We start from the raw sequence: 27,136 nt of genomic DNA, 5'->3' as shown, positions 1-27,136 counted from the left end.
AGTTCGGTACTTCTGGACCTACTAGGATTATCAAAATTGGTAGGCGTGTCAGGGACCTGCACAAATTGACTTGATAACAGTTGTTTCCCCGATTCGACCATCTGGGGGGGGCTGGAGGGAGGGGAAATCTTGAAAATTGAGGTATGTTTATCTCATGAATATGTGATTGGATCTTAATGACACGGTATATAGTAATATATTTTATCTCAGATGTTCCATTTTCAATTCGCATCCGGGGACATTGGAGGGGTAGAAGGGAGAAACAGAAATCTCGAAAGCGGAAATCTTGTACTTTTGGTAAATAATACAAAATTCAACACTTTTGCAGATAGGGACTTGAACCTGTGCAGTAAGATTCTCTGTTACACCAAATCTAATGTTTTGATTTTGAGTGGGTGTTTCCTTCCTCTTTAAAAAAACAAAAAACAGGAAAAAACTGTTCTCACAGTTTTTTAGCCTCTTATGGGTAAAACTAATCTTTAGAATCTTATACATTTGTAATCAACATAATAAGCCGATGAAATATCGATTGATATCCCAATTCCGTTTCTAGATTTTCGGTTATTATTGAGCCTTGTTACTCCATTCTTACAGTTCGTTACCACGAACTGTCTAATATGTTAGCACATAAATCCGAAAAATTAAATAATAGGATGTTATCAGCACTTATTAGGTGTTTCAATTACAAAAAAAAAGAATTTGGGGAATCATTGGAGTTTTGATTAGATGTTAGAAGTAAATTTAAAATCATTAGACATTTCCCAGACGATTAGACAATCATCAGACAATTAGATAATCCCCCCTTCCTTACTTCCAGTTGACTTCAATCATCAAACCACAATCGATTTGATCTATCTAGTTATATAATAAATCCTATTATAAAAAGCCCTAAGTCCTATTTTCTTTTTTCATTTAGAAAATAATATTTAATGCATACCTACTTTCTTATTTTTCAGTGACTCCATTTCTGTTCTATTTGCAGATGTAGAGGGTGTATTTATATTCACCATTCACTCCACTTTCAAAGATTTTAAAAAAGGAAAATCTAATTTAGAAACTGAAAGATCACAGAGAAAAGAATACTATAAAAACGAAGACGAAAATTCTAAATGAGCAAACATTGTGAAAAAGGAAGTATAGAACATTTTTACAATTTTGTTATTTACTAGGTTCTCCTATTATCTTGTTGATAGCGCTATGGGATCTAGATCTGATATGAAAAAATGATGGGAAATTAAAAGTTTCAAAAGCGGTATATTTACATAAATGCTAATCTGGAACATATTAGGAACTGCAGTGAATCACTATTTTGCGTTTTTTTTTTTTATCAATTAGCTTCTTGTATGATTTATTCAAGTGAATCATGAATCTACGCGCTTTATAGTGAAAAATCACTATATTTATGAAAAAATTACTTGTTTTAGAACAAAATTCACTGTAAATCACTAGCTACAAGAAAATCACTTATCTGAAGTCAAACTGATTTGGGTCGAAATTTTCGTTTATAAGTGGGCAAAGAACATCATAAACAAAAATTCACAGAAGCCTTGGAGAGAGCTAGCATTTCAGAAATAAGTTTAAGATCGCTAATATTATTAGTAGAATTTATCTTAGAAATCAGAGGAAAAAACAAGGTTAAAAATGCATGAAAAATTACCATCAACAAGACACTGGTTAAAAATGTATTTAGTTGGCAACTAATCCTTTATCAATGCCACCTGGTATGCGGGACAGCTAGACTTACTAGCTACTAGATCAATTGTGATTACAGGAATGTTGTCATCTGTCTGATTTTCAAGAAAAAGAGAATTTGGAGGATAGCTTCAATACATGGATTCAATATAATCTTTAATAATACTTGCATGGATAGGAATACCTTGATCATTTAGTAGCATAAATTTGTCAACATATTTACCTAACAATTTTTGGACTGTATTGTGGAACACGATTTTTCTTCCTTGTACAATCTGTCACGCTCTTTAATTAATCAATTAAAAGAAATGTTCTTTCAACTGAAAGTAAGGAGCAACATTAAAATTTAAAAGGAAAAGAAACTGTTCCGTATATGGGGGAGGGGCTGCCCCTTCCTCAGCCCTCGCTGTTTGCGTTAAAGTCTTAAAGTTCTTTGAAAAAACCTCTCATTCAAAAATTTAACGGCCCTTATTTTTTAACAGTCTCTCTTAAACAATTGTGACAAAAGGTCGAACTTTAGCGTAAAAACCGAGGGCTGAGGAAGGGGCAGCTTACCTTATATCTATATATATAAAAATAAGTTGTTTGTTTGTGTGTCTGTCTGTCTGTTGACTGACGTCATTATAAGGATTGAGCTGAATGATGACAGCGGTCAAATATGATTCTGAAAATACGGCACTTCAAAATACGGAAGAAGAGATTTTTCAGAGAAATCGCCTGCGGATTGTTTTAAGTACCCAACTGACTGTCTGTATTTCAAACAGTAGGCTGTACGAAAAATGCGGTTCAATCCTCTTCTAGGGCAATAATGAGAGAATCGTTGAGACGGCTTGGACATGTTTTGCCGATGAAGGATGACAGATTGTCCTTTTAAGCCAACCGTTTAGGGATAATCGGAAAGCAAGCTGTCTTTGGTTTGTGCTGGAGGACCTCGTAAGGAAAGATTTAAGGTAAACAGAAACTTTCTTTAAGGGTTTAAAGAGGAAGACTTTGGATAGATTAATATGGAGGAAGAGCGTGCTTAGTGAAGTTGACCTCAGGTGGTATGGTTCTGTGGTGAGTTGTTGTTAGTAGTAAAAGTAGCAGTAAGGAATTTCAAAGTTTTCAATACAAGTTATTCTATATGAAGTCGGAAAAACGCAGTACATGAGAAACACAAGGCTATCTAATAAGGCTGCCCTATAGCAAACCTTTGAATAGCACAAACAGCCTCATGCAACAATCACAGGAGGGTTCCGTCAAACCAAGGATAATTTTGGCTTCAAGCTTGTACATGGTAGAATATTACTGCAACACTGTTTATAAGCCGCTTCAGATTAATCATTATCATCATTTTGTACTGTTGGAGGACTAAAATTGTTTTTTTGTGCAACTTTGAGACAGATTGAATATTCCAGGTGAATGTGATTAAATTATGTCAATATTATTTTTGTATAGTCAATTTTCTGAAATTCTAGATTTGTTGATGGAACTTTTCTATCTTTGTAACTAGGCTAAACCTTTGTAAATGCGACTTTCAGTAGGCTAGCCTAATGGTTCCTGAGCCTATATTAGCCTACCACGAGAAGCCCTACATTCAATATAGCTTATTGCGATAAAATTCTGGACAAGCTACTATCCGTTTGTCTGGAAAGTGGATAGTGGCCTTTCTAAGAAAAAATTTCAATTATCAGTTCAGGGACAAAACATTCCAGAAGGTATTGCAGTGCTACTAGCTTAACCCTCTTCTGATTTCTAAGTCTTATAAATTTACCTACTTGTCAAGTGTAGGGTAAATAGCCAGTATCTAGTTGAGCAAAATTATATAAACTCAAACCCTCACATCTTATTACCAAATAGCCTATAGCCTAGCATTGAGAAGAATTTAGGTAAAACTCTAGTTAATTGACTTCTTGCTATCTCAGAAAGGGTTTAGGTTAAGAAAATGAAACTTTCAGGGATGAATCTACAGACTAAAGTATGTCATGGGAAGGTATTTTGAAGCAACTACCTCCACTCCTTCTCTCTCTAGAGGGGCCTGCCCTTTGATGACCTTTAAAAATATGTGTGTTATAAAAGTGAAACCTTGCAAAATAGATCTTCTGCTTAATTGAAGTACAACAAAATTGTTTTCAGCTTCATAACTTCTTCATAACCCTTGTTTTCAGCTCCATTTTATAAGGTGTTAAAGATATGCTAATACATTTCCTAAATTAAAAAAAAAAACATTTATATGGCTCAAAATTCTATTCAAAAAACAGGAATTACATTTTCAGAACTGAAGACAGAAAAAGTAACTAGTAACTAAAAATTAAGATAAATGTTGTTTTGCCAAAATTTTGCTGACATGACACCTGTCATGTAGGCAAATTTCAGGGCCCTCTAGAGGGAGAAGGAGTGGAGGTGGGTAGGCTACTTCAAAATGCCTTCCTGGGACATACTTTTGCCTGTAGACCCATCCCTGAAAGTTTCATTTTCCTAACCTAAACCCTTTCCAAGATAGCAAGAATTCAATTAACTAGAACTTTATAAAATTTTATATGTTCATAATAGCAAAAAATCTAAGCTAGCCTATGCATCAATATGGCAATTGTTAAAATTATTTGGTAAAATTCTAGTTGAGTGACTTCTTGCTATCTCAGAAAGAGATAATATTACTTAATTTATGTAATTACTCATAAAGACCTCATTTGGAAGTACCAATTATCCTATTTTCATGTATATATCCTTTTAGTGTGTTGGTTTTATTTATGTATTAAAAGAAAGCAGATTGTTGTTTGATTCTAAAATATAACTCTTATTTCCTTAAATTACCTTAAATTGCATGCCCAGTGAGATAAGGCATAATGACTCCTGTGGAACATCTTGCTGGTGGTGTGACATCTGTGGTCTGGCATCCAAGGTTAGTCTACACTCTACATTGGCCTAGTCCTGATCAACTCCTTTCTTGAATGCAATTATGGCTTGGGACTGGATGGTGGCTTTAGAGAGGCTGCTCCAGTAGGGGACAGTGTGTACAGAGAAAAATTGCCAGCACTCATGTCAATGGCAATGGGGGACTTGCAGCTTCCTTTGTGTGACCTCTTGGTGTACTTACAAGAGATGAGGAGAATACTTGACTTGAGAGGTTATTTTCTAGCAGTTTGTGAGTAGCAATTGTGTCTGCTCTCTTCCTTCAATAGACTAGGGTGGGGTTTGAGGGATACAAGGCACTCCTAATAGGCCTATGGCTTGTCTTGCAAAGCTGGTACAAGCTTTGTGGCTCACCTTTGTACACTTTTCAGTGCTTTAGTATCCATTTTATAATGGGGAGACACTAGGGTCATTACAAATTCCAGGTGTGGATGTACAATAGCTTTGTAAAACATTATGACCATACATGGCTTCCTGGTAGTAAATATTTGTTTTACGAGTCCTAGGGCTTGGTTTGCTTTAGAAACCTGAGCTTGTGTGTTGTTGTGGAACTTGAGTTTGTCATCAACAATAATCTCTAGGTCCTTCTCATTTACAGCCTCAGGTAGATTATCTCCAATATAGTAAGGTCATCTAGGATTGTTGTGTCCAAGATGCAGGACCTTGCATTTTGACATGTTGAATGCATGATATTGCTTGATATTTATTCTATAAATACCAAATATAATTTTTTTCTTTTGAATTGCTTGTCAAAGTAGATATTGCATTTCGAGTTTACCATGACAAATTACTCCCACTGGACTGGCTGCTGCAAGAGGTGATTGGGTCTATGCTTGCATTGTGTCATGCTTTAGTAAAATAGAGGTAGTCCAAAAACCTGTCTATTTTTCCAGAATGCCAGAGAAAAGTGGTGTTTCTCTAAAAGAGTTTGTTTACCCTATTTTGATGTATATATCCTTTCAGTATTTCAGTTTTATTCACAAATTAACAGAAAGCAGATTGTCTTCTGATTCTAAAAATGTAACTTTTTTTGCTTGATATTTATTATGTAAATCAAATAGTAAATATAATTTTGGTACTTCTTTGTTAGCTAGTACACACTTGGGAATTTGTATCATCATCTATCTTTCTCTATCTTTGTTCATCAGTATTTATAACACAATTTCACAATATTTTTCACAATTTTCTTTATCTCTTCTATATGGTTCAGACTGTATATGATTCAATTCTTAGTACTGGATTGACTTTGACCTACTCCTCTGTTATCACTTTTTTTGTTATGATTGTATAATTCCAGCAGTTTCATCTTTTAAACTAGTTAGGTATTTCTGTCTGTTCTAACATTGTAAATATGCAAAATAAGCTTGTAGATGACTCATGAGAAAAAAAAATCCAACCAGTAATTCAAAAGAAGTTGCCAATCAAGGCAAATACAAAGGGATTGTACTAGGCTAAGTAAAAATTGTTGTACTTTTTGTGATCATGCTGTATTGTTCCAGTTTGGTTTAATCAGTTTGTTAAAGTGCTGTGATATTACTGTATCTAAAGTCATTGACTTGAAACTGTAAAATCCTTACAAAGGAGCTTACTCCTTATATATAAGGTTATAATAGCCTACTTCATGATGAATTGTCAGCAACAGTCAAGAAATGATTTTGAAAAGATTAATCGTTCTCTCTAGAAACTAGAAATCACCTAGTAATACTGGACTTAATATAGATTATCTTTAATCAGACTTCTTACAAAAATTTAACTTATGGGTATATTTCCACAATAAGTAGGAGCATAAAATAAAATGATCTCTTATGTCCAAACAAAGTGGCTAGTGGAAATGTTGACAAATCAGACAAATTCACTCAACTTTGTTGCAGATTTTGAAAGATCACGATTTTTTTTCTTGCAAATTTTTCAGCTCCTCACTCTAATAAAGAAAAGGTAGATGAACTACTAAGCCCTAATGTTGAGCATTCTATTGAAAATGAAATATGACCTGAATTTAAGTTCTTCATTCTAAAGATAAATGAAAATTCCTTCAACAAAAGCACTTTAAAAGAATGACTGAGAACAAGCAGCAATTTTGCAAACAAGCAACAAAAACAAAAGCCAATGCCTGTAATGTACCTTAGATTTCACTCGACTAAAATATCGAAATTGGTCTGTTGGTCTCTCTGTCCTGGTTTTGCTAGTTCAGGCACTTTCAGATAAGCTAGGACGATGAAATTTGGCAGGTATATCAGGAACCGGACCAGATTAAATTAGAAATAGTCGTTTCCCCGATTCGACCATCCGGAGGGGGGGGGACGGTTAACTCTGAAAAATTAGAAAAAAATGATTTAATTTTAACTTACAAACAGGTGATCGGATCTTAACGAAATTGAAGATTTAGGTTGATACTGTCTCTCAGAGCTCTTATTTTAAATCCCGACCGGACCCGGTGACATTGAGGAGAGTTGGAGGGGGGACTAAAATCTTTGAAAACGCTTAGAGTGGAGGGATCAGGATGAAACTTGGTGAGAAAAATAAACACAAGTCCTAGATACGTGATTGACTAAACCGAAACGGATCTGCTTTCTTTGGGGGAGTTGGGGGGGAGGGTTAATTCTGAAAAATTAGAACAAATGAGGTATTTTTAACTTACAAAGGAGTTATCAGATCAATGAAATTTGATATTTAGAAGGACCTTAATGAAATTTTATATTGGGATGACTTCGTAACTCAGGTCTCTTATTTTAAATCCTGACTGGATCCAGTGTCGTTGGGGGGAATTGGAGGGGGGGGGACCAGAAATCTTGGAAAACGCTTAAAGTGGAATGATCAGGATGAAACTTGGTGGGAAGAACAAGCACACGTCCAAAACACATGACTGACATAATTGGACCGGATCTGCTCTATTTGGGGGAGTTGGGGGGATTAACTGGGAAAAATTAGAAACAGTGAGGTATTTTCCACTTACGAGTAGGGGGTCTTGTGCTTTTGAGCTTTCATTTTAAATCCCAACCAGATCCAGTGACATTGGGGGGAGTTGAAGGGGGAAATCTTGGAAAACATGAAAATTGAGGTATCTTTATCTTATGAATGGATGATCAGATCTTAATGAAACCTTATATATAGAAAGATCTGATGTCACAGATGCTCCATTTTCAATTTGAATCGGATCTGGGGACATATGGGGTTGGAGGGGGGGGGGGGAAACAGAAATCTTGGAAAATACTTTGAGTGGAGAGATCAAGATGGAACTTGATGGGAAAAATAAGCACACGTTCTAGATACAGGATTGATATGATTGGAATGGATCCGCTCTCTTTGGGAGAGTTGGGGAGATTTCAAGTTCTTTGGCGAGTTCAGTGCTTCTGGATGTCCTAGGACAATGAAAGTTGGTAGGTGTGTCAGGGACCTGCACAAATTGACTTGATAACGGTCGTTTCCTCGATTCGACCATCTAGGGGGCTGGAGTTAGAGGAAAAAAATTAGAGGTATTGTTAACTTACAAATGGGTAATTGGATCTTAATGAAATTTGATATTTAGAAGAACCTCGTGTCCCAGAGCTCTTATTTTGTGTCCTGACTGTATTTGGTGATATTGGGAGAGTTGGAGGGGGAAACGGAAAATCTCGGAAAACGCCTAGAGTTGAGAGATGGTGATGAAACTTGGTGGGAAGAATAAGCACGAGCCCTAGATACGTGAATAACATAATTGGACTGAATCTGCTCTCTTTGGGGGAGTGGGGGGTGTTAATTCGGAAAAATGAGACAAATTGAGATATTTTAACTTAACAGCAAGTGACCGGATCTTAATGAAATTTGATATTAGAAGGAACTCGTGTCTCAGAGGTCTTATTTTAAATCCTGACCAGATCTGGTGGTATTGGGGGAGTCGGAGGGGGAAACCGGGAATCTTGGAAAACGCTTAGAGTAGAGAGACCGGGATGAAACTTGGTGCGTAGGAAAAAGCAAATGTTGTAGATACGTGATTGACGTAATCGGACTGCTCTCTTTGGGGGAGTTAGGGGGGTCCAGTGCTTTGGTGAGTGTGGTGCTTCTGGACGTGCTAGGATGACGTCAATTGGTAGGCGTGTAGGGACCTGCACAAATTGATTTGATGAAGTCGTTTTTCCTGATTCGACATCTGGGGGCTGAAGGGGGAGAAAAAATTTGAAAAAAAACAGATATTTTTAACTTACGAGTGGGTGATTGGATCTTAATGAATTTTGATCTTTAGAAGGACCTCGTGTTTGAGAGCTCTAGACCGGCATTAAGCCTCTGATTTTCCTTTTAAATCAATCTGTTGATTCTTATAATTTTGCTAGAGCTCATGCCATATGAGCTCTTGGCTCTTCCGACCTCGTCACAAGTGCCATATGAGCTCTTAGCTCTTGTTTTTGCAAGGAGTTAACTTAATTATCAGTATTCACTGAAAACAGCAAGCACAACATACATGTCATTACATAAAAAAGACACACAAACAGTGGCTCTTGAACAGTGGCAAGTTGCATGCATGCTAAATTCTTTAGTAGGGGGGGGGGTAAACAATTTCTGCTAGATGAGTAGGTTAAAGAACAAAAGGCCCATTTTGTCCAGTAGAGGGAGGCTGGGATTCCTACCATCCCTTCCCAGCATACATATACATGTTTTTAATTTGTTCTACACCTAATGGTTTCTTAAGAAATAATCAATACACATTTTAACGAACAGACTAAAAACATAAAGGGACTTACCTCCCAAACCTAATTTGTCATTTTCTGAAACTTCTGGAATATATTTATTTATCCTAATAGTTAGCTCTAAGAGTAGTAGTATTCAATTGCTACAATAGAGACAATAGAGAAAATTGACAATAAAGTCTCAGCCTAGAATGAGGAGAACCTTATTTTTTTTAGGGGATTAAGACTTGTATCCAATTTGAGAGTAAGTTTACAAGTTAAAATAAGGGAAAGAAAAGAGAGATAAATTCTGATATGGTTCATCTAAATTTAGTAGCAACATTTTTTTTTTTAATTTGTGAAGTATAAGCAGTTTATTATGGGATAAATCATACTATAAAACAGTGCGCAATTTTTTACCCACAAGGGTATTCTAACTTGCTGCTGTGTTGTGCTGTGTTGTCTTGTAACCTAATAATGAAGCAAAAAGAGCTTGCACTTATTAAAGATATTAGAAGGAACTTCTAAGAAGTTTATTGGTATTCTTTACCTGTTAGATGGATGTTGAACAGTCACTGCCAATCTAAGAAAAGGTCGACTCTTATTAGAATCTAAGCATGCAAAGAGCATAGAAAAAATATAAAGAACATAGAAACAATGAGAATCATACTAAATTTGCCAAGTAAAAAAAAAGACTTCCTCATGATATTAAGTTGTGTCCTGAGAAGTTTAAGAATTATGTATCATCATAAAAAAGAGAGAAAAAAAGAAAAATGTAAATTTAACTGATCAACTAGTAACACTAGCCTCACTGGTGGCTGTCAATTTAAAGAAATTAGAAAGGGTATATTTGTATTTGTAAATACTATTCCACCATTTTGTTGCGCAAAACAGCAATTCTAGTCAAAAGGAATCCAAAATTCTGCATTTTTCCTTATATGAGCTTTGTAAAACGTGAAGTAAAGCGTAAATAAAATTTACCTCTTATAATAACCCCCCCCCCTCTGAAATTGATCACTAGTATGGGTTAGCAATATATTGTCACGATGGCGTGAATATGCATGTTGGATTAAGCAAATGTAGGATTTTTCATTAAAAGCTCTCGGAAATAGCTCTTAAAATGACTTAAATTTACTTCTTATATAATCCCTTCCCCTCTGGACACTAATAGTGTTAATTATTATAGTTATACTAATAGTTAACTATAAAAATGTTAGAACACCAATAACCCTGTAATAGGCAGGTGTATCTCATGGACCAAAATACAATAGCATTGGAATGCTTATGTGCTGTCATGTGGAAAGGGATGGAAATTATTTAAACGAGCCAGTAAATGGAACAGGGGATTCTTATTGAGCGTGGAACTGGTTATTCCGTAGAATCTGTTTCCTGAAATATAATATTAGAAATAGATCTGAAATAGTTAAGGTATCCAGGGTATCCTTCCATTGGATGGAAATGACTCTTTCGAATCCCAATGGGGACAAAAAGCATTTTAATATAAAGGTTCCCTGAGAAAATGCCTTGAAAAAAATGAAGTCCCGAAGAAAAAATCTTAAAAAGTATTATGTAATACTGATATGTGTGCGCTGTCATTACGTAACACACCCGTGTGTGCTGTCATTATGTAAAATCTCTCGTGTGCCCGCCATTACGTAACACCCACGTGTGTGCTGCCACTATGTAAAAACAATATGTGCGCCGTCATTACGTAACACCCACGTGTGTGACCTCCTCAGTTATAAGGGGGATTTCGCCATGGGCCCCAAGTGTAGCATGTCACATGTGAATGTGTCATCCTTAACATAAGTAAACATTACCTTAGTACATAAAAACTAAAGATATTGTGAAGAAAAACGCCTTGAAGAAAAATGTCTTAAAAAACGTCTTGAAATGTCTTGAAACGTCATGAAGAAACATATCTTAAAAACGACTTGAAATATCTTGAAACGTCTTGAAAAATGTCTTGAAGAAAAATATCTTTAAAAAACGTCTTGAAGTGCCTCGAAACGCCTTGAAATGTCTTGAAGAAAAATGTCTTAAAAATTTCTTGAAATGTCTTGAAGCATCTTGAAAAACTTCTTCCAAAAAAAAATGTCTTAAAAAACTTCTTGAAATGTCTTTAAACATCTTGAAAAAACCTTTTAAAGAAAAAAACCTATTACATAACATCCCAAACCTTATTATTAAAATTTGAAGAAATCCTATACATTCTCTATTATGAAACTTACAAAAGTAAACATTCCCTATGATGTAACAGACGGTGTACTATACACGTGCGCTATTGCGTCAGACCCAGACGTGCGTAATAACGTCTTAAGGGGCTAGTAGCTCTAGTAGTTTACCCCCTATCTGGCTTCCAGAAACCATATTGGGGATACTACTAATGTTGCTTCTTGCTTTCAGTTAAAAAACTTTTTTTTTATTTAATTTCATAGGAGACTAGGTCATATTCATGCTGAATTTAATGAAGGAACTTTGCCAAAATTGAATCCATCTTGGAAATGGTCTCTCCCTTTTTTTTTAGACTGACAATTTTTGTATGCTAACAGCTTGATAGTAGTCTTAAACTTATTGATATTGCATATTTGAATTCAGCCTGAAAAGTATTTGCGTTTGGTGTACAGGCTATATTGTTTTCGAGGTTCCATTTGCTATGCTAATTTCCTAAGCCTCCTCTATTCTGTCAGTTTTCTCCTTTTTTTGCATTATCATGGACAATAAAATTTTATTTACATACTATGATTTCACAAACTATGGATGAGGATTGGTCTTCGCTGACTATTCACAACCCCTAACGGTTATTTAAAATAATTTCATATAATGCTTTTTTTCTTTACAGAACCATGAAAAGTGTATGTGGGGTCCTTTTAATATTGGCTCTCTCATGTTATGGTGAAGAAGATAGTCCAGCCCACCTCTTAGCATCCAAGACTATCCAAAATAAATACTTAGTAGAAGGAATGGACACTGTTGTGAAGTGAGTAGTATTGTAATTCAGGCATATGCTAATTAAGATTCATATTTCTAGCTAGTCAAAATTAGATGCTAGAGGTGTGTGAATCCTTTCCTGGTGATTGCACACCTCGTAATCTGATATAGTGAAAAAATACTGTCTAATTTATAGTATTAATTCAATGAATATTTACTGTAAAGTGATTTTAATTCTGGATAAGCTACAGTACATAGGGGAAATTCTGTATCTCAGTAATCATATGTTTGTGCTGATAAATTCATTGGACTGTTTACTTACACTGACGTCGTAAGCTCTGCAAATCTGAAATTCTACAATTATGCAGCTTTTTAAAGTCCTTTTACAATAACTATAGTTATTATGCCTATGAACTTATAAAAGACTTATACAGCCGTCCACTTTTTTGTGTTGAATTTCAAAGTGGCCCCCGAAAAGAATGCCCCATATGTATAAGAGGGTCCAAACTTTTTAAATTTCGGGGATTATAGATATTGTATCACACAAACAAAATATGCATCTGCTCTTTTGAATAGGTCTTGATGCCCTCCCTTCTATCCCAATTTTTTAGTCAACTGCTCAAAATAATTTCTACATATATACCTGGTCGAAATAGCTGATTCCCCCTCACAGTATTTTTTGATTTTAAGAAAGCATTTGACACTGTAGGTTTTAGAATTTTTTGCAGAGATTAGAATGCTTGGGTATTAAAGGAGTGTCTGAAGTGGTTTAAAAGTTATTTACGCGGGAGGTCTATTAAAATGATGATTGATGATGTCTTTTCTTCCTCTTACAAGGTGTCATGTGGTGTGCCACAGGGGTCGCTCCTTGGTCCGCTTCTTTATCTAGTTTATGTAGATAGCATGAGGTTCTATCTTCCAGATTGTTGCTTAACGTCGTTTGTTGAAGACACTGCGGTTATAATTTCAAATCATTGTTTGGATAGCCTTGTCTTGAACGTGAATGGCATTTTGAGAAATTTCCATGGTTTTACTAGGGTTTGTTATTAGTTAACGTTGCTAAGACTAATGTCATTTTATATTCTAGAGTAGGCAAGTCCAATGATACTAATTGTAGAATTATGTTTGATAATAAGCATATAGTTTAGGTTCAGGAAATCCGTAATTTAGGTTTTTACATAGATTTTAATCTTTCGTAGAAACGCCACAATGGTGCTGTTGCAACAAAGATTGCCTGGGGCCTTGGAGCAATTCAACGTTTTAAAATTTTCTTTACCTCCGAGAGTTTTATTGCTTTCACACCACGCTCTGATTCATCTATATATTTCGTATGGCTGCATGTTATGGGCAAGCAATTTTTATGTGAATTTTAAATGTGTTCAGATTCTTCAAAATAAAACAATTTGTCTTTGTGGTGGATATGTTGAAGGTGAACACAACACCACAGCTTGCTTCAAAAAGTTGCAAGTGCTGAATGTAGGACAGCTACGGGAGTTTCAAGTTGGAATCTTTACTTTATCAGTGATGGAATAATGTAAGTCCAAAGGTTATTCGTGATTACTTCAGTGAAAATAGATATTTGCATCATTATGAAACGTGTCACGCTAGTGATTTCGTCATCCACACAGAAGTGGAATAAAGGCCGACTTCCCTACTGGATTTTTGGGTTCTAATGTGTAGAACTCTGTTCCAGAGAGCATTCGGGCAGCTGAGCACCTGGGGCTGTTTAAAAATAAATTGCAGAAGTGTTTACTAGGCCAAGGTTCATAGTTCTTTTATTTACTGATTTATTTTTTTCTCTCTTTTCTGTTTATTATAATGACATTGGTTATTATTATTGATGAGTTGATGAAAGATTGGTTGTTATTAGTTATTCTTTTTTTTGTTTGTTTTTTGTTGTTGTTTCCTTTGTAGTGAATTATTAGTCAGAAAATGAGTTTTATGTACCCAGCCCGTCGCAAGTGTTTTTTTGTATCTTTCTTTGGGCGGGTATTTCATTTTAGTTAAATGTATTTGATTTATAAATTGAGGGAACTGAGCTGAGCTGAGGATTTTTGAAAATGGTATGCTACAGTCTGACAAATAAACACAGCAGGAAAATTAAATAAATTTCTTAGTGTTTGATGTTTTTTTATTTCCACATTACTTAGTTATTTTAAGTCTTCCTTAAAATATTAGAAAGTCAAAGGGGTATAAGGGGTTTGACATAGCAAAATAAGACCATTTTTCTTTTTGAACTCAACGTTTGCTTCGTCTTTCTTTCAAGATACTCTCTGTACAATGTTGGTCAAACAGCTGCACTTAATGTCCAAGTTGAAGAAAAGGGGTTCAGAACAGAAGACTTTGAAATTGTTGGCGGTGATCTTCAGGTGACGTATGAAAGAATTCCACCTGGCGGTAATGTGTCTCATGTCCTGGTTGTTCGACCAATAAAATATGGCTATTTCAATTTTACTGCTGCTTTAGTAACTTACTATTCTACAGAAGATGCTAATGAGGTAATGTTTGAAACTTTTACTAAATCATAGGTACGTTTTACTTATTCTTGATTGTTAAGTAAAACTTTTTGTGTCGTTAATAACAAGATCGATGCATACATTATTTTGCAACTGTTTGAGCTTTTTGAGGGAATTGGTCCCATTTTGTTTTCCTTTGCTATACCCAGAATGCTGGGATGATCAATTCCATATTGATTTTATTTCTATATAGATTGATGTTAAAATGTGATAGTACATCAATCTATATAGAAATGTAATATGTAATAAAGCTGATTAATAATTAAAAAAAAGTAAAATTCGCTATCAGAAATTTTCATTAAATCCCCTTCAAAGTATAATTGATCGGATTGAAACTTTGTGTCAGTTACAGATGTCATTAAAAAATAAGCTCTTGCTGATTTCATTAAGAAGAAATATTATTATCGTCAAGCATTGACAGCTTACAACAGTTGAGATGCTGTTTATTTGAGTTCGGTCTACAAGCTAAAATTTGTAAAGTTTTCAAAAAAACTCCAAAGCTCTAAGCTAAAGAGTTTTTAAAGTTAAAAGCTCTATAATTTTTACCTAAACGCCTTCAACAGCCTAAAAATCGAAAAGTTCATTTTCTTTTAGTGATTCATTTGCATCTACTAATTCTAGTTGCTCTTGCAAAGATTCAGATAAAGTTTTTAGCCAAATTGTAACTGGGTAAAACTAGGGAAATTTACTTTTGATAATTTATGCTATAATATATATATACTTGTGTCATTATCAACGATTAACTTCTTCTGTTAACTTGTGATATGATTTGTTGCTTTCATTCAAATTTATAAAGAAAATTATAACTAGTGTCTAATGAGCGTCTTTAGAGGTTTTCTTTGTACTATTTCTCTTATTATCTCCAAGGGAATGACAAAAATAGCCCCATTTTAGACTATTGAAAATTCTTTCTCTAGATGTTGCGAGATCATAACACCAACTCCGTTTCAGTTTCTTCATGTCCCTTTAGCACAATTTCGATATAAAACAGGACAATCACAAGAAGATTACCCTATTTTCAGAGAAAATTTTATTGTAGAATATGACACTGTCCTTTGTTAATAATCGTGTTTCACGTCATTTTATCTCCTTAAAAATGACACTAATTCTAAGTTATTATCTGAAATATGCCCTGTTATCTCCCCTGGAAGAAATATGGCCGTAATTTGGTAAGTGGAACAGGTAAAAAATCCCTAAGAAGTTCAGAATAAAAAATCTAGAGGAAAAAAAGTTCAGCTATTCTAATTTCGCTCTTTTTATTGTAGGATATTCCTGTGATTCTCCTTCGTCTATTCTTAGGAAAACTTTAAAATTTTACCGGTGAAAAGTTTTGAGAACCAATCATACTCATTTTTTTCACTTTATTAGTGTTTAGCCAAGAGTGTGTGAGCTGCAGAAGAGTTTATAGTTTTAAGGCAGAGAAGATTATCTGACGTTATGCCATCAAGCTTTTGTTTCTTAGAGCAGTGTTTCTGCTTTCGAGTGGAAAGCTTCGTTCAAGCAAACCGCAGCTGGCAGTTTCAAATTGTAGTTAGATAAAACTCATAAAGTGCTTAAGGTGTACGACGGCTCCCTGACCCCAATGTCAAAATATCTTCTTATTGAAGAATTCAAAGATTCAAAAAAAGGAGTATTCTTCCATGGGTCCGAAAGTGCTTCCGTTATGCCTTTTTTAAGCCATTTCTGTTTGTTGTTTTGATGAGCTTTTTACTTTAGTTTCAGTGTTTGGAACTAAGGTAGAGGAGCGATGTCACATTTGGTTCCCAAACTTCAATAAATCACTCATTGTTAAAGAAACTGTGGTTTTGCCTTTGCTCCTTTCTTAGTAGTGGTATTGAAAAGTTGGCTCGCAGCAGTAACGGCGTCAATTCAGGAAAACTTAAAGGAAGGGGGGGGGGGGGCAAAACATATTAAAATAAAATACCAACAAAGAAATGAAAATAACTACAAAACAAATTTTGCAATTTTCAAGTTAAGAGACATATTTTCCTGTTTTTAACCAAGAATAACATAAAGATTTTCAGTTGTTGTTATTGAAGTGCTAATGTGGGCCATAGTCTTCTCGAATATCCGTGCCAACTTCTTAGCAGAAAAGGTAAACATGTTGGACTGTGTATGAACCAGAATTATGCAATAATTTGTACGAAGGAAGACTAAGTGTGCCCATCACCCCTTCAATACACTTTACTCCTCTCACATCCAGCTTTTTAGTATAAAGATAGGTCTTAAACCTTGTTCAAGTTGAAGACGTGCAGTGATTTTCAATCTGTATAATTTGAGGTAGGAACTTGTTCCATGTCCCCCCTAACTTCTCATCTAGATTCGGGCTATAGTTAATACTAGATTATTGATATACTAGTATAATGCAGCCTTGGTTAGGAGCTTTACAACGAAGCTATCTACTGTATGCCCAGTACTGTACTTTTGCATTTTTCAATCAAGATGTCTCATTAATCAGAAAGCTGAATTAAGCAGAAATCGATTTGAGTGTAGAATATGAAGAAAAAGATCTAATAATCTAAGAAACCTGTAAAAAAGGGGCAACCTCAAGCAAATTGTTAAACAAATGATCCTTTTATTAACAGACAAAAAGTATGTGCTGAATCCGAATCCGAAAAGTGTTCCGCTCTAGTTCTTTCGCTTAATCGAATATTTTGAGGTTCCAAAAAAAAAAAATCTTAACTTAGCAAATATCAAGCAAATGTAATCAGGTATGCCGTTTCTACGCTTTTTTTTGCTGATGAACCTGAAACGGAATATTTGAAGTCAAGAGAATTGTTTGTGGCTTAAAGCTCTGACGAAGAGTGAAGTTGAGGGACAGGAAACGTGTAAAAAAGGGGATCAACTTCTGAGCTGAGTTTGTGGTCGAGCGAAAAAAAAAATGTTGATTGTGACAACATTGTCACATATGTTGTCATATAAAAATATGTTGACATATTTTTCATTTTCGCGTGTTTCTCTGCTGATGAACATGAACCTAAATATTTGAAGTCAAGAGAATTCTTTCTGGCTCATAACTCTGAGGAAGAGTCAGAACTCTCGCCTCAAATGTCCATCCATAACCGCCATTGATTAACAATAAATTTGGTATGACCCTTCCTCCGCTTACGCTCCTTGAAGCACCAAACAAAAATATATAAGATAATATTCGTATCAAAACTTGAACCAGTTGTAGCTGCTGCCACCACTTTTTAAATCTGTTCTTTATATCCCTTGTTGTATCGGCTTATGTAAAGGCTTACTTGCATTGTATATTCAATATGGTACCCGTGACAGCTTTTTTCAATAGGTTCAAGACGTTGCCTGTGCAACGGCTTGTTTGGAGTGACCCAATGTGGCACTTGATATTTTATTGCATTGAAGAGCGGAAAAGTTATAATTAGAATTACGTAGAGGGAAATAAACAATGAAGATTAAAACTAAGAATGAATTTGAAGTTTTATTTAAAGAGCTGGATGGAAGAAATTGATGTGTCACTGGAACAGTATGCGCGTTAGGAATGAAGCTGCATAGTCCTGTCAAATACCCACGAAGTCAAGCATACCTCACAACGCAGTTGGTTTTTCAAGACAAAAGATTGCCCAGTTAGTCCTAATATGCTAAAAATTAAATCCTCCTAAATGACATAAAAAAAGGAAAGAGAGATATCGGGTCAGGTAGACGTGCTTTAACCTATAAAGAAAAACCTGAACATTTTTTAATCTCTGAAAGCAAAATGGAATTTATTGAAGAATATATTATATTTGTTTTTTTAAATTGCTATTTTTTCTAAAATAATTTTTTAAAGTTGAAACACATTAGACAGGATCCTGTAGATGTTCTTTAACCGACGAAAAGGATTATCAACATGGGAACCACCTTAAAGTACGATTGTGGTACTGCATACTAAAATAATCAAGTATTGACTGCGTGATCAAGTTTTAAGCTCAGGTCAGCTTATCTTTTGGACAGTTATTTTTGATTTTTTGTTCATCTTTAATAAAAGATGATTCTATCATAGCCTATATATTATCTTGTAGATTTTGTACTTGGCTGTATTCCATAGAAGTAATCTTGGCAGTTGTATGTTTACAGCTTAATTTAAAATTTGTATATTTATGACAAACGAGTCTATTTCTTTGTTCCCATTCGATGATTGATTCTGCTGTTTTTGTTACCGTCATCTTATTATGTTTTTGTTACCGTCATCGTTATATCAATTGTCATTATTACTATCCATTCGTCACCAGCACTACCTTCTCTTCTTATAAAATGACACTTGCCAGTAATAAGAATAACAATTATTAAACCAAGTTTTTTATTAAAAAAAATTGTCTTTAAAGACAATTTGTTTTTGCAAGCAGTTAAATGCTGCCGTACTTAGTGTAAAAAGCCATGCTACAGTGTTTCAAGGGTCTAGACTTCAGATTGTGGGCAGTTTTGTGAAGCCATCACTTTTGTTAGGAATTGTTTTGTTAGGAATTAGGAACCATCATTTTCTTTTGTTAGGAATTTGAGGCTCTTTCTAAGTTAGTTATGTTTCTTTTAGTACTTTAATTTATTGGCTTCTTGACTGTTTCCCTAAAGCCCATTGAAAATGAAATTTTGCTAATACTGAGATTTTACTAGTGCTATATTGAGCCGATTCGAATTTTTCAGCCAATCAGAAAATTTTATGAAAATTCTAATTGGCTCAAATTATGCAACAGTACGTATTTTGATGAAGCTATGGCACGCTTAGCTTAATATACATTTCTGTTTTTATTTTATTTTAGGGTGCTCTTTTAAGTGACGTTTTCTATTCGGAAATAGACTATGTAAAACTTGTTTGCAGTAGTATATTAGTCCTTCGACAAAATACCAACTTTTGAAATTGTTTATGCGCCAAAAGTTTGCTTTCATTAAATAGAATCGAGAATATCTGTAATATTTAATTATGTGTGTTTTTCTTTTTGCTCGAAGTAGACCTTTGACTATGCTGTAAACATTAAATTTTTTTTTCTAGCCAACTATAGCGTTTACAAGCGAGCCTGGTGAAGGTGGGATTGTTCCTTTTAAGGATTTCGACCGGAAGTTTTCTTCCCATACTGTAAGTATTCTTATCATTAGGAAAACTGCTGGTTTCCTTCATGAAATTTAAAATAAAAGTGAAAGACAGTGCAAAGAATTTTGATTGCTGTCGTTAAAATCTTCAATGTTTGTATGGCCGTTGTAGGAGATAAGAAACTGAAACTTAACTTCTGTAGGTTTTTAAACGCTAAGTCTTCAACATCCTTTTCACATTCTTCAAATCGGCATTTTGATTTTTTTTCAACGTTTTTTTTTCTGCATTGATTTTCTAAGTTTTATTCGTGTTTCGCTTTTCGGACTATTCTAAATAAACGATTAGTTTGAAAAATACTAATGTTAGTATCAAATTGTGAAGCTAGATAAGGAGTGTCAAAGATATGACCTACTGGCTATCAGTGCCCCCCCCAAGATTTCTTGATATGGTCCACAACCTGAGCTATTAATATCATGACGATTCCATATAAGAATGTAAATGAGCCTATGATTAAACAGCTAAAAATAATCCACCTATCAGAATAATAAGAAACCTTAAATATCAGAAGCCTAATGACATGGAAAGGACCGGTTGAATTATCACTTAATTGAAGGATTGATGAATGAGTATTCATAGCTGCGGGTGAGCTTGAACCTCTTCTAACTATGTTTAAAAAACAGACTGGTATTTAAAGTTAATTTCCTAGAATTCATATTCAGGTTATTGCTCAACACTTCTCTTACAAGCTTCTAGAGAAGGGAAACATACGTTCAAAAACGCCCATTTTTTTTCTAAATGAGGTTTATTTGCTGTTTTTGTAAGCCAGATTGAGACATTTGGTCCAAAGTTCAAATCGTTTTACTAAATCTTTACTGTTTTAGTAAGTGTCTGAATCAATTTTACCCCTCTTATGCAGTTTGAAATCAGAATTAGAACAATAAGAGATTGAATTGATACATTGGGTAATGAGAAAAAAAAATCTAGGGACTACCTTGGTTTTCAACCGTAACTTCATCTAATCAAAGCAAAATTTACTGTAGTATATTTAATACTACTTTATCATTTGTAGTATATTTGATAATACTTTTTTCTTTCGGTTGTACTTTATGTAGAATTTCCTTTAAGTTTTCAGTTTTAATTATGATTTTTACCTTAGTGTATGATATATTTTTAGGTTTGAGTAGTTCAAAAATTTTCTTTTTCAATGTGTATCCAAAGGCTAAGATGGTTGATTCTGATTGATTAATAGAATGTTCTGGAATAGGATTGTTTCGAATATTAGCCAATGAATTTACAAAGTTTAAATTCTTCTGACATGATTGTCTTTGTTAAGGCTTGGTATCTTTAGGTCTTCGTTCTCTGTGTAATATTCTCAACTTTGCTTCTAATAATAAAATAATGCTTGGGAACTAAAGATTCCGATTTTTAACACCTTTTTTTGTTACTGACCCAGGAAGTGACTTGTGAGAAGCTTATAAAAGGATTTTCCTCTTGCCCAAATAATAGACTTAAAAAGAGCAAGCTTCTAGATGTTTCCTTTGCTATCCCCTTGCCGACTGTCAAATATGGAAGTGATAAAAGGCTAAACGATTCTGGTAAAGCTCTATAGCATAACGCCCTCTTTCGATTTGATTTTTTGGTTCATTGATTATGTCCCATTCATTCAGCAAAAGGTCTTACAGATCAAAGTGAAAAAAAAATTGATGTTAAGTAATTTAATTCAGAAAATAAGATGAATAGTCAGCCAAGAAATGAAAGATTAGGCCAGAGAAACTTTTTTCACAATCTTATAAATATAGTTAGCCCCTAGGTTCCTGAGTTTTTAACCGATTTTTTTTTCTTTCTTTTTTTTTTATACAAGATATATAACTAGGCTGGCCATTTAGTTTTCCAATAGAAAGCTGCAATTTTGAATTTGGCTCATTTAAAAGTTAAACATTCCTTCCGGTATTCGGTTTAGAGGTTAGCAAAAATGTCACTCACTCGTGTAAGCTCAGCAAAATAATTGGTATAGTACACCAATTACAGGTTAAAAAAAAGGCCATATCAGTGAATAAGAATATCGATTCTTGAAATCTGGAGAAACCTTATTAAAGAACACCAGGAAGGAAAATTGCTCTTTCTCGATAAGATTTATTCCTTATGTTTTACACATATAATGCTATCGAGCACCTTCAAAACTGAATAGAATTTTCGTTGCATAACGAGAGGCACATTTGGTCGGCCAGTAGCTTAAGATGAAAATGTGGTTGTGAACACGTATACCAGAGGGTGTAGATAATGGCGGGGTTTAGCCATATCACATTCATCGATGGAAGAAAGGACTAAGATTGCCTTGGGAAAAACGGACACTCGGGACTTACACCCTAAGTAGACGAATTGTGGCATAAATTTGCTTTAAGTACCAGCTCTGTGTAAAAGAACTTATAAGACAATTGGAAAATAACTTTGTAAAATAAAATTCAATTTACCTTGACTCTGGGTAAGACAGGACAAGTCGATAGTTAAAAGTGGAATATACAGTATTCAGAACCCGGAGGTAAACTAAAACGATGTTCTATGCAACGCCAAAGATTGTGTCACATCAGGGCTAATAAATTAATTTTCTCCGTCTTACTGAATTAAGCCTTTTCACATTGAAGCGTTAGTGCAATGTGTTGTTTCTGCGCTGCGACCAAGTTACGTTTGCACTGTGTAGAAGACTTTAATATCAACGTCTTTAACTACACGCCTCAAACATTTCTATTTATGTTTCTTCGGTCGCATTTTTGATAAATTAAAACATAGTTTCAGTTCTTTCAAAAATAAAGCTTATTTAAATTTATATGAACTTCCAATTATACTTTTCTGTTTTAATTCAGTTCTTAAACTAGTTGAAATAATTGATGAACTAACTTTTGTTGGCTGAAGGACAGATTGGGAGTATTTGGTGTTTCTTATAGTCAAATAAAAGGATTTTGAGCAGTCGTTGATTATGCAAAAACATACAGCTAAGATCAAAATTAGCAATTAAAAAAGAAATTAATTTTGGAACTGATTTTACTATGTATACTCTTGTGGCATTCCTCCTGGCAATATCACAGACTAATGTCCATGCATTATTGGCTAGTTTAATCAAGAGCTTTCTTTCTTGCTCTTACGTTAAGTTTTATTCAAAAATTTCATTGTAAATACTCTAAATAACACAATTTTCATGTGTATGCGCTAACGCAACCTAATGGTAGATCTTGGTTCTATTCTTGCGTAGCATCATATTTCACTATACAAGCTCTGTGTTATGCTGTTGCATGCATGACACAGAGCTTGCGTAACACAGCGTGAAAGTTTGATGTGAAAGAGGTTTTAAGCTTGATCATAGTTGCTTTCTACATTTGACGTGAGTAATTCAATTGTATATTTGGATTATTTTTTTTCTTATTTCGTTATGATTGTATTATTTAATTCGTTTTTGCTCCCAATGCTTTCTTTTTGATTTTCAGTCTCTTGATTTGTCCTTTTGAAGTTTTACCGATCTTGACTGTTTTCTACTTTTTGTCTTGCATCGAGGAAGCTCTGCTGCATATACAGGCAAAATTTTCGTGAAAAATTTCCTCTATTGTACTTCACCGATGTGAAGTCCTTTTTTTATTCTTATTTTCTTATTTTTGTTTCTCGGGCTTCAAGTCTTTTATTTGTGAGCTTATATAAGTATAGCCTTCTTCCCTCTGCTCGCCGATAAATATATCATACTCTTTCTTAAGATCGTTACTCTAAGCTCAATTTTTCAGTGACCGTAATTTGACCAACGTGCCTTCTATATCACTTAGAAATTCTATCCCAGCTAGTGTTAATATAAAGAATCGTTGTAGTTTTTTTTTGTCAAGTCTCGGTGGCTTCTTATCCCCTCATTTGTTTCTTAGAGTCGTCTTATTGCTGTCACGTGGCTAATTTGTATTTCCCATTCTTTTTCAACCTTCTCATCTTTTCTTCCAGCTTCATAGTATTCGTTTCTTTTCCTCCTGTTCTACTATGAATATACCTAATATATAAAAATAATAAAGTTAGTTTAGACGGTTTGCGTTGCCATGTAGCCTCTTGTTCTAGTTGTTTGATGACGGATAGTCAGATGCTACAATACGCCTGTTAGAGTTTCATGTTCAAAAGTGTGCCAGTCCGGTACGTCAGGTGCAAATGCGTTGAGATGCCTTGAAAATGTATGGTATACGTCTTGAAGTGTGATAATATCACAAGCTCCTTGATCATATCAGAATTTCCGTCGAATCACCCAAGATGCCATGCGAATGATAATGGTTGCCTGAAAAGGCTGATAGTCCAAATAAAAGGAGAAAAAGAGATACAAGAAGAAAAAACTACTGATATAAGGAGAAAAAGGCCACCACATTATTTGACGAGCTCCAAGAGGGACTTATAAAAGAGGCTCATTTCGCGAATACTATTACTTTTCAGATTAACAATAAAAGAAAAAACAACAACTAGGAAATATCAAATAAATAGAAAATCGTGCACGACTAAAGGACAGGTACCTTTGCTAGAAACATAGGAAAGAAATTACAGCAGCAACACTTGAAGTAATCAGAAAAATACAATCGTAAAGATAGCACATTATCAAGGTAAAACGCAGAAGTAGAATTTAAGTAGCAAACGGGACAGAAAATATGCATGGTACTAATGCAGAAGTATTTCATATACTAATATAGTTTAAATACAAAGAATAAAATAGAAAAAAGAACAGGAAATACCGAAGAAACAGAGAATCATATACTAATAAAACAAAGATGGTTTTACTGTACCTCTAAAAAGAAATTACTTTTTTTCCGTTTTTTATGCATAACGTGTCTTTTATTCACTTCGAAATTTTTCCATCGGACGCTGTACTACGTTGAATGGCAGCCACTGGTGTTATTCCAAATCATTGGTTCGCTTCGCTTGCACTTGTCACCAGAAAGACACATCATACCTGTCTATTGCTGTTCTTTCTATGCCATGAACGACTCGTCTTAGAACACCTGTTTCTCATAAAATGGTTCAAGAGTAAGTTTGTTATTGATACAGATGACTCAAGTAATTTCGGTTGATCACTATCACACGGTTGAGATTATCGTGCAATTTGTTGAAACCTGTAAGTTGACATAAGGCTGCTGAAATTTTGATGCAAAGGGTAAAATTGTAGTCCATTTTGCTACTGCAGTGGGATTTGTTCTTGTGTCAGCTACGATTTGTCAACTTTGGTCTGATATTGAGAAGCATTCATGAACTCCTTTGGCTGCCTCCTCTCAAGTTTAAGCTCCTCTTTGCTTATGTTTATGCAAGGATTATCTAGTTTCTATGCACAATTTAGATCCAAGAGGCTGAAAGAGGCATAGGGGATTTTCTGGCCAAGTTTCGAAGCTTTTGAAGCTTTCGAAGATTTTGACTTCCAGTTCCATTTTGTAAGGGATGCTCGTGAGGTAGCTTTTAAACTTACTGATCAGGCTTTTTTTAGTTTAAGAAACGGTGGATGAACTGACTTCTTTTGCGCATCATTCAAAGCATAGCAAACATGTCATAGTTCATCCTCTTCTTCTGGGCTCAATTTCTTTTCCTCTGCGTCGAATATTATCCCAACCATTAAAAAAAAAATCTGGTATCCGCTCGTTCAATTGTAGAATTGTCCTGTAGAGTTCCTTGCCTAAACATAAGTGTAGAGAATGCTTCAGATACCTAGGTTTACACTATCTATTAAAAAAATCAAAGACGACCTTTAAATTATTAGTTAATTGTAGATCAACTCCACATTAAATATTTTCTTAATCTTTTTTACAGGACATTCATAAATTTAGGGGAGGGGGAAGCTTTCTCGTGGACAATACTAAACATCACATATAACATACCGCTACATACCCCAAATGTTATATTAAAAGCAAATACTTTTTTCTGTCTCTAATTTCTTGAGGGTTTTCTTTTCCAAATTTTCCCAGATGTTGAAAGGGGTAGATTTGGGAAAGAAAACCCTCAAGGAATAAGAGACAAAAGAAATGACGGTATGTTATACGTGATGTTTAGTATTGCCCCCGAGAAAGCTTCACCCTCTTCTACCTTTATAAATGTCATCTAAAAAAATATTAAGACAATGTTTGCACTGTTGTAATTGAGATAGATGTCGACAAAAGGGATAGTTCTTTTCCAGGCTTTGACAACCGATTAATTAATGCGTCGTTTTTGTTTCATTTGTGTGAAAATCAACTGGGACACACAGAAAGATCATACATAGGATGAACTCGTGTAAATAAAAATGGATAACAACAAATGTGATTAGGTAGCACCATAGGGTTGCACACTATGTTATTCGACTGGAACGTTGTCTAATTTTTTCTCATCCAGAATTTGTGGAACGCCATTACAAGTCTCATGAAAAGAATGAAAACATTTGTTTCTTATGTTGCTTTTTTTGTATCAACTGCTTTCTAATGTGTTGCTTTATTTCGTCAGAAAGAGTGTAAATGAAAAACGTACTATAACTTTTTTTTCTTTCTTTTTATAGCTTGACTGGACCATATTTGCTGTGATGGCCTTGCCATTCCTTCTTTTCCCCTATGCATTGTGGAGCTCTTCAAAGAGGAACTATGATAACACATTAGCCCAGTATAGAAAAATTCATAGTGGAAAAGAGCAGTAGATGAATACTAGTGTGTATTTATGACTGGGTCTTCTCCTTTGATGAGTTTATTTTGAATATTTGTGGTTGAATGGCATTGATTTTTATACCTGGAGTTTTGTCCCTCCTACAAACTAATTTTGCAATAAATTAACGGGGGATTTTCTAAATTTTTCATTTGTAGCTATTAAGATATTCAGTAAGTATTTTTGGAAGGATTCGGATTAATTTGTTGACTTGGACAGGGATGTCGTTAACTCTTTGTTCCAATGTAAATAACATTCACGGTGTACGATTTACAGTAAATGAGTTAAATATGTGCTCAGACATCTGTTTCGACACCCTTACCAAATGGCCTAGGAAATGGAGTTCTAAACTCACTTTATCCGAAGTTGTTTTTGCTTATATGTTTTATAGGGATTTATTTTATTTTTGCAATTATCTCTAAGCCTGAAAACACAGACTATGATTTTTGATCTGACCTTGAGAGAAGTCTGTGTTTTCCGTGCCCGAAAAAACGCTTGTCCTTCCCTGTACACTATTCTTATTATGATGCTCCTACTTCCATTGACTCGTTAAAAAAGAACTTCATTACCTTTTGGGGTTATAATTACGGTACGATTCCAATCACCGCTCAGGATTGAAATAGACATAGCTAGTCTTACAATTTTTTTTTGAATGACAACTTCAGTTGGCTAGGATTATTTTCTTCAAGCAATCCTATATCTATGTACATTATAATAGCAGACATACCGACTCCTATAATATCTTATATTCTCTTTTTCCTTACTCATGACCCCTTACCAGT

General features: G+C 34.5%; 1 protein-coding gene across 1 annotated transcript; it reads left to right on the top strand.

The window, feature by feature from the left end:
- The first annotated feature begins 2,979 nt into the window (after positions 1-2,979).
- LOC136028831 (translocon-associated protein subunit beta-like) lies at positions 2,980-26,498 on the top strand. Its single transcript, XM_065706763.1, has 5 exons — positions 2,980-3,089; positions 12,067-12,204; positions 14,422-14,653; positions 19,656-19,739; positions 26,215-26,498. The coding sequence occupies exons 2-5, from the start codon at positions 12,071-12,073 to the stop codon at positions 26,347-26,349; spliced, it is 585 nt and encodes a 194-aa protein (XP_065562835.1). The 5' UTR covers positions 2,980-3,089; positions 12,067-12,070; the 3' UTR covers positions 26,350-26,498.
- The last annotated feature ends 638 nt before the right edge of the window (positions 26,499-27,136 follow it).

Source organism: Artemia franciscana, chromosome 1 (assembly GCF_032884065.1).
Source record: "Artemia franciscana chromosome 1, ASM3288406v1, whole genome shotgun sequence".
In the NCBI taxonomy this organism is placed as follows: Eukaryota; Metazoa; Arthropoda; class Branchiopoda; order Anostraca; family Artemiidae; genus Artemia; species Artemia franciscana.
Note: the sequence above shows the minus strand (reverse complement) of the source record. Positions and strands in the feature narration are given on the sequence as shown.

Bases quoted from the DNA above. Each gene is read 5' to 3' on its own strand.
- LOC136028831 (XM_065706763.1), top strand. From the start codon at position 12,071: ATGAAAAGTGTATGTGGGGTCCTTTTAATATTGGCTCTCTCATGTTAT. The intron at 12,205-14,421 runs GTGAGTAGTATT...CTTTCTTTCAAG, and splicing joins GGAATGGACACTGTTGTGAA to ATACTCTCTGTACAATGTTG. The intron at 14,654-19,655 runs GTAATGTTTGAA...TTTTTTTTCTAG, and splicing joins CTACAGAAGATGCTAATGAG to CCAACTATAGCGTTTACAAG.